The sequence below is a fragment of the Tachysurus vachellii genome, chromosome 6, assembly GCF_030014155.1.
Source record: "Tachysurus vachellii isolate PV-2020 chromosome 6, HZAU_Pvac_v1, whole genome shotgun sequence".
NCBI classification, from domain to species: domain Eukaryota; kingdom Metazoa; phylum Chordata; class Actinopteri; order Siluriformes; family Bagridae; genus Tachysurus; species Tachysurus vachellii.
Window position 1 is genome coordinate 28,824,459 of NC_083465.1, and position 14,420 is coordinate 28,838,878.

The following is a 14,420-nucleotide window of genomic DNA, read 5'->3' on the forward strand; positions in this document are numbered from 1 at the left end:
ATGTGTACAAGTCTGTTTAGAATACACAGATTTATTTTGTGATCATGAAACTTAATAATATATAATCAGTATGCGAAAACCTTTACCTGTGTACAAAGTATAGGACATCTTCAACCTCACACTCAGCTCTCAGCTGCATATCAATAAATCGTGCATGCTTCAGGAGAGGATCTTTCAACGGGAGTTTATCCATGGCATACTCCACAGCTCCACCCAAAAAGGCCAGTTCTGACTGCTGGAATTGTTGAGCCTTCTGTAACGTGACCTCTCCAGCCTCAAGGAGCCTGTTAAACGTAGCTCTGGTGGTGAACCCTACATTGAGTTTTTCTCCTATCAGTGAGACAGAAGACATAGAGTCAAATACAGGCATCTTATAGGATATCTCTGGGTTATACAAGTTTATATACAAATGTGTTGTGCTCAAAGAAATCTCAGCTTTACAGAATACAATTTAAATAGAAAGTAGATAAACAGTAAAGGTAAAATAAAAAAAAGGATTCATTTAAGTTGAAGGATTAATTTTAAAAAGTGACAATTGTGCCACTTATGAGAGTGAAGATGGTTGAGTAGAGTTCAGCATCCTGATAGCTTGAGGATAGAAGCTACTAGTGCTGTTTCTAATGGTCTTATATCTTCTACCAGATGGAGAGGGGTGAATATTATTGTTACATTCATTCATCTTCTACCGCTTATCCGAACTACCTCGGGTCACGGGGAGCCTGTGCCTATCTCAGGCGTCATCGGGCATCAAGGCAGGATACACCCTGGATGGAGTGCCAACCCATCACAGGGCACACACACTATTATTATTATTATTATTATTATTATTATTATTATTATTATTATTATTATTTTAGTTATCTGGGATATCATACTTTTTAAAAAATGTTTTATCCATCTTCCATCGTCAGAAAGACCACTCAATTCATAGAAAATGTGTATTTGTTGTCAATTTGCATACAGGTTTATCTCCCTATGTGACTTCAAAGCATTACCTGGCAGTAGGGCTGAAAAGATTAGTCGACACTGTCGACAAATATCTTTGTTGTCGAGTAGTCGTTTGTTCTCACGTGTCCTAGTGTAAGAGCCTGCAATATCGCGATTTGACCGCTACGGCCCTGTAGCGCTAGAGTGTAATGCAGCCCTAACAAATGCGGTAGAAGAGAACTTTTAAAAGAAGCGCAAATTATGACGGAGTGCAAGCGAATGCGAACAAGCAAGGTGTGGGATCTTTTCTTTTCATTCCTGCCACATCCACTCCATCAGAACGGATCTTCTCTGCTGCAGGAAACATTTGCTCACAAAAAAGAGCAAGCTTGTCACGTGAACATGTTGATATGTTGACCTTCATTTTAATTCAGCACTTATTTGAAAATCCAAAAAAGGCCAGTGCAGAAAGGACACTGTTACATACTGCTTTTTATTAAACTGAACACTTGTTTTACAAATGAAGCTCTTAATACTGCTGCCAAGAGATTTTTACATTCAAACATATATATATATATTGTCTGTAATGCAGCTGATTCATTTGTGTAAAATTTTTTTTTTTTTTAAATAAAAGATAACAGAATATTTAAACAGTGCTTAAAAAGAGAATGACCTGTTTAGTTGGCCCAAAGTTCATTAAAACAACCATTTCAAAAGCTGAAGTGATTTTCTTTTTTTATATTATAGTTAGAATATGTATAACTCAATGTTTAAACTAATTGAAAAAGCTGAATAATCGTTCAAAACTTACTGATTAGTCGTCAATGACATTGACAATAATCAACGATTAGTCGAATAATCGTTCTAATAATCGTTAGATTAATCGTTAGATTAGGGCTGTGGTAGCTCAGTGGTTAAGGTGTTGGGCTACTGATTGGAAGGTCATGGGTTCGAACCCCAGATCCACCAAGCTGCCACTGTTGGGCCCCTGAGCAAGGCCCTTAACCCTCAGTTGTAAGTCACTCTGGATAAGGGTGTCTGCTAAATGCCATAAATGTAAATGTAATCGATTACCAAAATAATCGTTTGTTGCAGCCCTACCTGGCAGTTAGTAATTTATTTTTTCACTCTGTACAAGTAATTTATCAAGTAAGGGAAACATGTAGTGCACAGAATCAAAAATCTGATAACTTTAGATAGCTTAATTGTCTTTCTTGACAAAGTAACACAACCTATTTTTCACAGGGGTGTTGTGCTTAAGAAAGGAGACATCGAAATAGCCAAAAATAGCCCAATCCTCCAATTTACCTCTTCATACAGCTGGAATATGGAGGCCTTTTCTCTCAGGAGAGGGAGGTTCAATGTCTCATATATGCCATAAACATAGAATTGGTTTATTATTTAGGAAAAAAATGGTATTCATGAACAATGTAATTAACCTTTTAGGTTTAATGTGCTGTGTACCTTGACCTCTTGCACATTTCTGCAGTCACTGGCAGGTAAAAGCTGTTGACTGTGCTGGTTGACTTCAGTGCCTGCTGTTTGGCCTGATGCCCCTTATTTTCTATGTGCCTTGTCACATCCCACACACCTTGATGGGCACAGGAGTTCTCTTGGCAGCAAACAGAGCACCAGTAATAGGAGCTGGTGCTTCCTACACTAATAAATGGCCATTTAGAGGTCCATTCATTATTAAAAGAGCTCTTGCAGGTGGCTGCTCCTGGTACTTTTCTCCCTTTTGTTTTGATGGTCTCTTCTGACACCCTAGCCATCTCCTCCACTGTCTCTTCCACCGTCTCTTCCTCTTCCACTTGCACTTTCTCTTCCTCTTCCACCTGCAATATCTTTTCCACCTGCACCGTCTCCTCCTCTGTCTCCTCTTCTAATGGACCTACCCTTTTCACCACCTTCTCTGGGCCAGCATCCTTAACCTGGCCTTTTTTTAGGGGACTTTCCTCTCATGGCGAATGAGAGAATGCTTAGTTGTCTTTTAGTTGACATCTTTGAAAGACAGATGCAATGATTAATGCATCCATGGCCAGGATATCAAATATGACATGATTTTAAAATTGACCTATATTGACCTGGCACCATCTCAGGGCCCCCTGGCACCATTACAGGGCCCCCAGTTTGAGAACCACTGACCTAGACTACTTGTTCTGAGCAGGTGTTGTCAGTGAACAGACTGTAAAACTGTTGGCTAAGTTACAGACACTCATGAAAAACTCCTTGCTGATTATCTGGGAAACGTCTCTAACAGCAGTCACAATGTCATTGTTTGTGTCAAACAAGTTGTGAATTAGTTGTAACATTAAAACAGGAGATCATGACTTACTCTGTGCTCAAAGTGATGCTCGCAGCTCCAGTGCTTTTCTCTGTGGGTGAACGAGGGTGATGCTGAACAATTCCAGGATCTGCTTCTTTTCATTGGTTGTTGCTTTAAATCTTACCCAGATACAATAGTGCTATTTTCTGATTGGCTGTTGTGTAGCCTCTTTTTTTTTGATTGGCTGATAAGTGTCAGGCTCAAATAAGAGCTCCAGGGGAGACGCGCTTGGTTCCTGCCCGGTTCCATAGAGACAGCGTTGCGGACTGATACATTTTGGGCGCTCCTGCATAATAAATATATGATAAATAGTAAGTTTTTCTGCATGAGAAATACAATGTGTGGTGGGAGAGCGTGACAAAAGACCCAAATGAGAGACTGTCACTCTCAATGTGTGACACTTGAGAGCTCTGTCTAAGATGTAGTGAAACCAGGGGAATCACGCTAGCTACCTAAACACATGTCACTAGATTCAACAATGATCTCTGCTACTACTGAAGCTTCATTAAGATGAGAAATAGTTGTTTTTCTTCAATTTCTGGAAATTAAATACATGTAAATCAGAAATCATTGCGGTTTAATGTTAAAGCGATCAGGGATCTGAAGAAACGTCAGCTCAGATGTTCCATAAGAACTGAGCTGAGGATTGTGTTGTTTTTGTCGCTTTGCTACTTCACACCTTCTTAGATACGATGTATGTGTTTTATCTCTAAAATACTGAAATAAATACGAGACCAGTGGAATCTAACATCAAGGTAAAGATGAGCTGGTTAACATTAATGCAACACATTCAACATGGGATGTGGTAGCCTAGTGGTTAAGGCGTTGCATTACTGACCAGAAGGTCATGAGTTTGAATCCCAGGTCCACCGAGCTGCCACTGCTGGGCCTCTGAGCAAGGCCCTTAACCCTCAATTGCTCAGTTGTATAAATTGTAAGTCACTCTGGATAAAGGTGTCTGCTAAATTTCTGAAATGTAAATCCAACCACAACCGTTAATATTCGTTTAAACTTCGCCACTTTATGCAACTGCACTCTTCCTTAACAGATTGATACACTGAACATTTCCACATGCTGTGTTGTGTTGAAGATTTTTCCAGGTGACTGTATGCTTGTTTGTGGCCAGGTAAAGATGTCTCAGGTGAAGCAGGTGGGACTGCTAGCTGCTGGATGTCAGCCCTGGAATAAAGATGTGTGTGCGGCGAGTGGAGACAGGTTCGCTTACTGTGCCACGCTCGCTATATACGTCTACCAGGTAAACCCTATAAATGAAAACCTAATTTAGTTTTACATCAGCCTTTATAAGTCATTTATAGTGGTGGACATTTTGATTCTTTCAAGAGATTCGTTCATTTTCAGTTTGTTCACCAAAATGATTCCTTCAGATTCGTTCACCATTTCTTTATATTACATAAATACACCAGCAGGTGGCGAAAAAGTGTTATGCATTAAGTCAACGAACATATTTACTTGTTACAAAAAAAAAGATGATTTATTAACATATGTGCCTAATCTACTCATATAAATAAATAAAATAAGTTTAAATAATTGGTTCAGATGACCAAAGCACAGTGTTTTCTTGGAGTTATGTTCTGTAGGTTAAATATATATATTCAAGAGCTAGATAGAGAGCTAGATAGATGGATAGTTTATTGATCTCTCAGGAAATTCAACAGGAGATTCAACTCAATTCGTTCACAAACAAGATCTCTCTCTCGTGGATTTCGCGCCACGCCGATCCTGAGGGAAAAACTATTCCTTCACCTAAAAGATTCGTTCCAAAACATAACATCACTATTTGACACCCAAGCTAATGTTTCACTAAACCTCTTACTTTAACAAGAAGAGAAATTCTTTTAAGATGTTCTTCTTGGTGAGTGACAGTAGGAAAGTTATGCTAGTTCGAATAGCCAGGATTATTAGCCAGTCAAAAACAAATACACAAGGCAGAATTCCTTACTAGGTAACATTTTCAGCATAAAACAATGCCACAGAATATTACTCGTTTTATTAAATGTGTTTTAAATGTTATAGTTTAGTTTTCCAACTACAAAAAAAATTACAGTTAGCATAATTAGCACACAGTTAGCATCCTCAAAGAAAGTATTTTCTGTTATTTTGCTGCAAAATAGGTAACACGTGATCATAAGTTCATTATATATGATCTGTGATGTGATCTTAAGTAAATGTTGATATAAACTGTTATTTAAGTCACATGATGAAGAGATATTGTGTTTATTAATTGATTAATGGTGTGAGCGGCCATGTTGATGATCAATGTTGCACATTTTTAACAGTTCCAACCTTAGAGAATATTTTATTTTGGTTCTCCCAGATAAAGATGAAGTTAAAAGTTTAGAAGAATTTAGATGAAAACTCCAAATCTTATCTATTTGTCCAAATGAAAATGGAGCGCTTTTCTCCTTAATGAGTGTCTGAGTGAATTTTATCTGATCATTATTTTAATGAAGATTACAGTAATTTCCTCTGCTATGATAAGGAACCGGAAATGAGTCCGGTGCACATGGTCCGGTCGACTGGCTCTGAAATAATTTGTCTGAGTTTATTTGTTGTAGAAGATACTATCACTTATATTCTATCGTACAGTTCGGGTAGAGATTTGAGGTGTTATTTACACATCGTTTAGATTGTTCCATGGGATTTAGGTTCCCTTGAAGAAAATAAATACTGACTAAAGATTTAGAATTAGTTTGATGTTAAAACATGTTGTAGAAAGAGAACCGTGCCAGGAAAGTACACAAAGCTACAAAGCTTCATCATGTTTTGAACGTCACTCGTTTGCTGATTGAAAATGTCCCTTTAATCCTCTTCCGTTCCTGGAGCATCAGTAACAACACTCCAGTCACAACACTGCTTTACACACATCTTTCCTTTCCTCTTGCTGTCTCTTCAGCTGGACCACAGATACAATGAGTTCAAGCTGCGTGCCATCATGTCCGAGCACAAGAAGACCATCACGGCCATTTCGTGGTGTCCACACAACCCAGAGGTGTTCGCCAGCGCCAGCGCAGATAACCTCCTGATCATCTGGAACGTGGCCGAGCAGAAGGCCGTCGCTCGCCTCGACAACACTAAAGGCAACGAATACACACGTTTATTAACCCACACGGCACACTCAAGCATAAATTAATATATAACAGACCCAGAAAATAAAAGATGATTCCATCGTAACTCAATTTCAAATGTGAGTCTGCATGTGGGAGTTTCAAACTTATCTTAGCTAAGCTTTATCTAGTCAATTTTACGTTAGCACGCTAAATCATCAGACTGTTTATTTGGCATGTTGAATCCACTGTTTTGGAGAAAATAATCAAATACACATTTTAGTTGGTAAGAATATTCTTTAAAAAAAAAAAAAAAAAAAAATATATATATATATATATATATATATATATATATATATATATATATATATATATATATATATATTGTATCTGCATTGTATCATGTTAAGAAAATTATTTCAATTAACATCACTGCATTGTGTCACAATGTTCTTTACATCCTGTGTGTTATAATTTCTTCATTAATTAGATAGTTCCTTTTGTATACACTAACTTACCTCCATGTTGTGTAGTGAAATTAAGTGTCACAGTGTTGATAACCATCATGGCCTGTTCCATGCAGGTATTCCTTCCTCTATAAGCTGGTGCTGGAACACAGGGGATAGTGTAGCGTTTGTCTCGCACCGCGGCCCTCTGTACGTGTGGGTCGTTTCCGGGCCGGACTCGGGCGTCACCGTACACAAAGAGGCTCACAGCTTCTTGTCGGATATCTGCCTGTTCCGCTGGCATCCTGTAAAGAAAGGCAAAGTGGTGTTCGGACATACAGATGGGAGTCTGTCCATCTTTCAGCCAGGTGCCGTAATACTCACTTCAAATTTTATACTAAATTATATGTATGTATTGTTGAATGTCATCAGTGATTACGCTCCACAAGTAGGCTGTGAGTTAGAAGAGAAGGAGAGATTGTGGAGTGAGTTAGATGAGGTGATGGAGAGTTTTCCCAGATGGTAGTGAGTAGTGATTGGAGTAGACTTCATGGGGCATGTTGGTGAGGGGAACAGAGGTGATGAGAAGGTTATGGGCAGGTTTGAGGATGTGGTAGTCTAGTGGTTAAGGTGTTGGACTACTGATGGGAGCCCTTAACACTTATTTCCAGAAGAGAGAGGAACATAGATTTACATATACTGTAAGAGCAGAGGTAGGATTTTGTAGGTAAACAACATTCTATGTAGACAAGGCAATCTGAGAGTGACTACAAAGTGGTGGTAGGAGAGAATGTAGCCAGACAGCATCGGATGGTGATGTGTAAGATGTCTCTGGTGGTCAGGAAGAAGAGGAGAGGAAAGATAGAAAAGAAGACTAAGCGGTGGAAGTTGAAAAAGAAAGAATGTCATGAGGAATTCAAACAGAAGCTGAGACAGGATTTGTGTGTTCAGAAAGAGCTTCCAGATAACTGGGAAACTACAGCAGAAGTGATCAGGGAGACAGGTAGGAGGGTGCTAGTGTGTCATCAGGAAGAAGAAAAGAACATAAGGAAACATGGTGGTGGAACGAGGAAGTACAGGACAGCATTCAGGGGAGGAGCCTAGCTAAAAGGAAGTGGGACGTAGAAAGCACTAAACATTTAGACAGGATTACAAGGAATCGCAGCACAGAGTGTAGATGGATGTGGCATAGGGCAAACAGAAAGCATAAGATGAGTAGTATGTCAGGTTAGACACGAGGGAAAGAGAGAAGGTCTTGTACAGTTTAGTGAGACAGAGAGATTGAGATGGGAAGGATGTACAGCAGATAAGGTTGATTAAAGATAGATGAAAAGGTGCCGACAGGTGAGGAGAGGGAAAAACCACAAAGGGAAAGGACCAGAGGAAAGACCAGAGGAAGAGGTGAATATTGTAGAGAATGAAATAGGAAAGATTAGAAAGGATGAGGTAAGGAAGGATCTGAGGAGAATCAAGAGTGGAAAGGCTGATGGTCCAGATGATATACCTGTGGAGGTGTGGAAGTGTCTAGAAGAGACAGCAGTGGGGCTTCTATCTAGATTGTTCAACAGGATTTTAGAGAGTGAGAAGGTGCCTGAAGAATGGAGAAGTGTTCTAGGGCTGATCTTTAAGAACAAGGGTGATGTGCAGAGTTGTAGCAACAGGAGTGTCAGGAGTGTTGTGTGTGATAGAAAAGTGTCAGGAGTGTTGTGTGTGTGACAGAAAAGTGTCAAGAGTGTTGTGTGTGACAGAAAAGTGTCAGCAAGAATCAAAGGAAAGGTGTAGAAGACAGTAGTGAGAGACTGTAGCAGTGAGGAAAAGACATGAAGCAGAGATGGAGGTAGCAGAGATGAGGATGTTGAGGTTCTCTTTAGGAGTGACGAGGATGGACAGGATTAGGAACGAGCACATCAGAGGGACAGCTCAGGTTGGCTGTTTTGGGGACAAGGTCAGAGAGGATAGATTGAGATGGTTTGGACATGTACAGAGGAGGGAGATGGTTATATTGGCAGAAGGATGTTGGAGATGGAGCTGCCAGGTAAGAGGTCAAGAAGATGGAGCTGCCAGGTAAGAGGTCAAGAAGAAGGACAAAGGAAATATATGGATGTGTTAAATTAGGACATGAAGGTAATTGGTGCGAAATTAGTAATTAAGAAACTTAAAGAAGCTTTAAGAAAAATCAAAGAAACCTAAAGAAGCTTTAATCAAGATTCTGTATGTTTTTATATTCATGTATTTTGGCTAATAGCATAAATTTCCTGTCCAGGCTCGAAGAATCAGAAGCATGTGCTGCGTCCGGAGTCTCTGGAGGGAACGGATGAGGAGGATCCGGTCACTGCGCTGGAGTGGGACCCTCTGAGTACAGACTACCTGCTGGTGGCTAACATGCACAATGGCATCAGGCTGCTCGACTCGGACTCACTGTCGTGTGTGACGTCGTTCAGTTTACCGAGCGCTGCTGCATCAGTACAGTGTCTGGCATGGGTGCCTACTGCCCCGGGCATGTTCATCACAGGGGGTGAAGAATCTCACACACACACACACACACACACACACAAGATACTAGTAGTATCTCAGACACATCATTGCAAAAATTCACTATACGGTTGATACCATTTTACACAATCATTATTGCTTTATTATTATTAGTTCTAATCATTTATACACATTTTATACAAATATTTTTCTTTTAATAATAATTCTTTATTATTATTACTTTATTATTCTTTTAATAAGTAATACAAGTCTGTGTCAATATCAATAACACATTAGAACAAGTGCGTTAATATAAGCCTGTGATTTGTAGCTGCACCTCCATCAGAGCTGCTGATATAGAAAATAAATCAAAACCTTCTAACCTTCAGATCAGGATCTGAGTAGTTGTAATCTAATAGCTAATGCCAGATAGCTAATGATAACTCACAAGTTACCATTACGTTAATTAACCATGGAGTGATTTGAGATCTAAATAGTAAGGAGATAGTTAAGATTTTTTTTTTTTTATGAATTAATATAGATCTTTTTTTTAAATAAGTTTTAACAAACTCTTGTTCACGTCTTCTTGTGGCATCGGTTCTGTGACGTTAGTTCTGCCGTCCCTGTTTATTAGCATTTCAAATTCATGAATTTTGTTCGTTCTGCTGTGTGTGCAGACTCTCAGGTTGGCGTGTTAAGAGTATGGAATGTATCGAGAACAACGCCGCTGGACAATTTCAAACTGAAGAAGACGGGATTTCATGCTCTCCACGTCTTAAACTCACCACCAGCAAAGAAAGGTCTGATCTGCTGTCACGTGGTAGATGTTGAAATGTTTATGCAATGTTTAATATAGTCGTAGCAGGTAATGTGATCGCTATAATGTATACTAGCATGCATGTGATGCTTGTTGCAGTAGTATAAAGCCTTGATGATGTTTGTGTAAAAAAAAGTCTGCCACCTCTTCAGAAATGAATGTTATGCATCCATGCAGCATAATAGCCATGTATATAGTGGGGCAGTGAGAACTCATGAAAGACGATACTCAGGACTTTAAGAATTTGTAGTATTTTATTAGTATTTTTGTTTTTCCCTAGCCTACTAGGAGAAGTGTATACATAGAATGATTTTTCCCTTTTGTCACACTCAGATAACCTAGAAAATTTCAGCTGGTTTTGATGAGATATATAAAAGTGAAAACTAAGCCCATGCCATCTGATGAGGTTTCCCAAAGAAAGCATGTATATTGAGAAAAGCAGAGGTCCTAATACCGATTCTTGTGGCACCCCATATTTTACTTTAAAGAGATTGTTCTCCTGTAAGAAGGAGTATAATTGAGCATACACAACTTTTTTTAATAGTTGAGACATAAACATGACATGGGCTTTATACTACTGCAACAAGCATTACATACATGCTAGTGTACATTATACAAATCACCGGCTACTTTCAAAAGGCGGATGAAGACCGACTTATTCAGGAAACATTTCAACTAGCACTTCTTTCCCTATCTTCTGGATTTATTAAAAAAAAATACTAATATGAAACTTTTTTATTGTAACTTTGAACAATGTTTTAAACTCATGGTATCTTAAGTATGTAACCAAGTGAACCAGCATTAATGTATCCAATGAGAGAGATTTAAGCACTTATGTATGTCGCTCTGGATAAGTGCATCTCCCAAATGCTGTAAATGTAAATAAACGGAAGGTTTGAAATGGGTCTGTAATTGAATAATATGTTAGGATCTAGTTTAGGTTTCCTAATATGAGGGAGCCATAATAACTACAAACTTAAAGGGTTTATGGACATGGCCTAGGGATAATGAGGAGTTAATAGTATTGAGAAGAGGCTCTTGTTTCAGTAAATTAGTTGTAATGAGGTCTAACAAACAGGTTGTTAATTTAGCTAAAGTGATAAGTTTATATACAGTAGCTCTTTCTGTCTGTACTTGTAAAGGATTGTAATTGTGGGACTTTCGAGGCTGGTTTTTGAGACCTAGAGTCTTGAGGTTGCGGATGAGAACGCATAACAGCTTGGCTGATAAAGTAGCATGTAGTCCTTCAGTGACAGCTAATTTTCTGTTGAATGTGCCCTTTTTAAAGCCAGACTATTTGGAGACTGTTCTGTAAGGTATGGACTGACAGTGGATTGTAAATTGTTAGTTGAAGAATTTTAGAAAAGAAAAAAATAATTAATCTGTAGTTACTGATGTCTGACGGATCCAGAGTTAGTACTATACATGACCAGATGTTAAGGATCATTGCTTAAATTGGTGCTGAAATGGTGCTGTTCTTTCAGCAGGGCAACGGTAGCATGTGGAGCAAGAGAATGACACTTAAATGCGATGGTGCAGGCTCCATCATCACAAGCTGAACTAGGAAAACTCAAGACTCCTGAGTGAGTCATAAAGATAATTTTATGCACTATGACTCTATCTCCATGTCTCTAGTTGCTTGCTCAGTTTCCCCATCCAAGAACCACTACACGTCATCTACAAGCGAGGCGGTTCCTCCTCCGACTCTATCACAGAACCAGGCGTTCTCTCTGCCCCCCGGACACGCAGTCTGCTGCTTCATGGATGGAGGAGTTGGCCTCTACGACATGGGGACAAAGAAGTGGGACTTCCTCAGAGATTTGGTAAGAAAATAGAGATAATCAATTCCTTGTTTCAGAAAAACACTTGAAGCTGTGAGTATTACGTCTGTGTGTGTATGTGTGTGTATGTGTGTGTATGTGTGTGTGTGTGTGTGTGTGTGTGTGTGTGTGTGTGTGTGTGTGTGATTTTCAGGGTCATGTCGAAACTATATTTGATTGTAAGTTTAAGCCAGATGATCCGAACCTGCTCGCTACTGCGTCCTTTGATGGGACAATCAAAGTGTGGGACATTAACACTTTAACTGCAGTGTACACGTCTCCCGGCAACGAAGGAGTCATTTACTCCCTCTCCTGGGCTCCTGGTGAGATACATCAGCTGTAACACTACACGACTAGTAACATAAGAACTTGTTCATAATCAGGAGATTTGTTTAGTTTAATTTTCTAAATATTTTAGTTATTTTAATGTTATTAAAATTAACACAGTTGCAAAAATATAAGTAAAAATAAATATAAAATCAGATATTGTTTTATTTAGTATTTCACATGATTATAATAATAATAATAATTAGTAGTAGTAGTATAAATTAATAATAAGAAAATAATAATAAAGTTAGTAATAATAATACAATAAAGTCTCATTTATTTTTTATTATTTTTTGATATTTGATTTATTTAATCAAATATTTATTTATTATATAAATATTTATTTATTATATAAATATTTAATTTATTTAATTTATTTATTATTATCTCCAGTGTTTGGACCCTAGAAACTGTTTAATTTCTATGTAATTATTTTTTTTTCCAAAAGTGCCATCCACTGTTTGTACAGTATGTTTGTTTTTGATTTGTTTTCTAATAAGCTGCTGTCATGACAGCTAGAAGTTTGTGTAGAGTTTGTGTCTTTAGAGTTTAATATTTCTTTATTCCATAACGCCACCCAAAGGAGATCTGAACTGCATAGCAGGAGCCACGTCCAGGAACGGAGCTTTCATCTGGGACGTGAAAAAGGGCAAAATGATCACGAGATTTAATGAGGTACTGAAAGAACATCGAACCTACGTGGTGTTTGAAAACACCAGGCAGTGACTACATTTGATATTCATATACAGTACTGTGCAAACGTTTTAGACAGGTGTGTTAAACATTTAGTTTCATAAATGAACAAAATGCAGTGAATGAACAAAAGAGAAATCTAAATCAAATCAATATTTGCTGTGACCTCCCTTTGCCTTCAAAACAGCAGCAATTCTTCTAGGTAAACTCACACACAGTTTTTGAAGGAACTCGGCCGGTAGGTTGTTCCAAACATCTTGTAGAACTAACCACAGATCTTCTGTAGATGTCGGCTTTCTCACATCCTTCTGTCTCTTCATGTATTCCCAGACACACTGGATGATGTTGAGATCAGGGCTCTGTGGGGGTCGTGCCATCACTTCATGCTGGTTTGAAGGCAAAAGATAGTAACACCAAATATTGATTTGATTTAGATTTTTCTTTTGTTTGCTTACTTTGCATTTTGTAAATTGACAGAAATAAACACTCTTTATTTATATTTCTCAAAGCTTTCTTTGTTTACAGCATTTTTTCACACCTGCTTTAAACAGTACTGTATAATTTAAAGGGTCAGAAGCAACGCCCCCTCAGCTGAGACTAACACACATTAATGCCTAGCTCTATAACCCTATTATATTTGTGTGTGTGTGTGTGTGTGTGTGTGTGTGTGTGTGTGTGTGTGTGTGTGTGTGTGTGTGTGCTTCCAGCACGGGAAGAACGGTATCTTCTGTATCGCATGGAGCCACAAAGATTCCAAGCGTATTGCCACGTGCAGTGGAGACGGTTTCTGGTACATTTCTGATTTTGGTGCTTGACGTAAGTGCCTGAGATTTCTTCCTCAATCCATTTATATTCTTTTCTGCTTTTAGTATCATCAGAACCATCGATGGTAAAGTTCTGCATAAATATAAGCACCCGGCATCCGTGTTCGGATGTGACTGGAGTCAGAACAACAAGTGAGTACTGTACCTCTCTTTCTATCTCAATGTCTGTCTGTCTGTCTGTCTGTCTGGTTAACTTATCAATTACTAGCTCTTATCTTATCTTCTTCTCCTCTACTCTCTCTCTCACTCTCTCTCTCTCTCTACTCTCTCTCTCTCTCTACTCTCTCTCTACTCTCTCTCTCTCTCTACTCTCTCTCTCTCTCTCTCTCTCGCTCTCTACTCTCTCTCTCTCTACTCTCTCTCTACTCTCTCTCTCTCTCTCTCTCTCTCTCTCTCTCTCTCTCTACTCTCTCTATCTCTCTTAATGTTTTAGAGACATGATTGCAACCGGATGTGAGGATAAAAACGTAAGAGTTTACTACTTGGCCACAAGCTCAGATCAGCCGCTGAAGGTTTTTACCGGACACACAGCCAAAGTGTTTCACGTACGCTGGTCTCCTCTCAGAGAGGGAATCCTGTGTAGCGGCTCAGATGACGGGTAATATATAGATCTATGTATATATAGATATATAGATAATCCTCTTATAGGAGTGCTCTGGAAATATTAGAAATATTACAGAGAAATCAGCGACGCAGGACAACA

The 14,420-nt window shown here is 38.8% G+C and overlaps 1 protein-coding gene across 1 annotated transcript in view; it reads left to right on the forward strand.

Moving 5' to 3' along the window:
- wdr17 (WD repeat domain 17) overlaps window positions 1-14,420 on the forward strand; it is a 139,234-nt gene that overhangs the window by 1,196 nt on the left and 123,618 nt on the right. Inside the window, exons 2-12 of the mRNA XM_060873205.1 lie at window positions 4,380-4,508; window positions 6,168-6,351; window positions 6,902-7,132; window positions 9,028-9,279; window positions 9,914-10,036; window positions 11,689-11,876; window positions 12,028-12,196; window positions 12,784-12,875; window positions 13,601-13,683; window positions 13,763-13,849; window positions 14,151-14,315. Coding sequence (XP_060729188.1) covers window positions 4,380-4,508; window positions 6,168-6,351; window positions 6,902-7,132; window positions 9,028-9,279; window positions 9,914-10,036; window positions 11,689-11,876; window positions 12,028-12,196; window positions 12,784-12,875; window positions 13,601-13,683; window positions 13,763-13,849; window positions 14,151-14,315 — 1,703 coding nt within the window. The remainder of the gene's footprint in view (window positions 1-4,379; window positions 4,509-6,167; window positions 6,352-6,901; window positions 7,133-9,027; window positions 9,280-9,913; window positions 10,037-11,688; window positions 11,877-12,027; window positions 12,197-12,783; window positions 12,876-13,600; window positions 13,684-13,762; window positions 13,850-14,150; window positions 14,316-14,420) is intronic.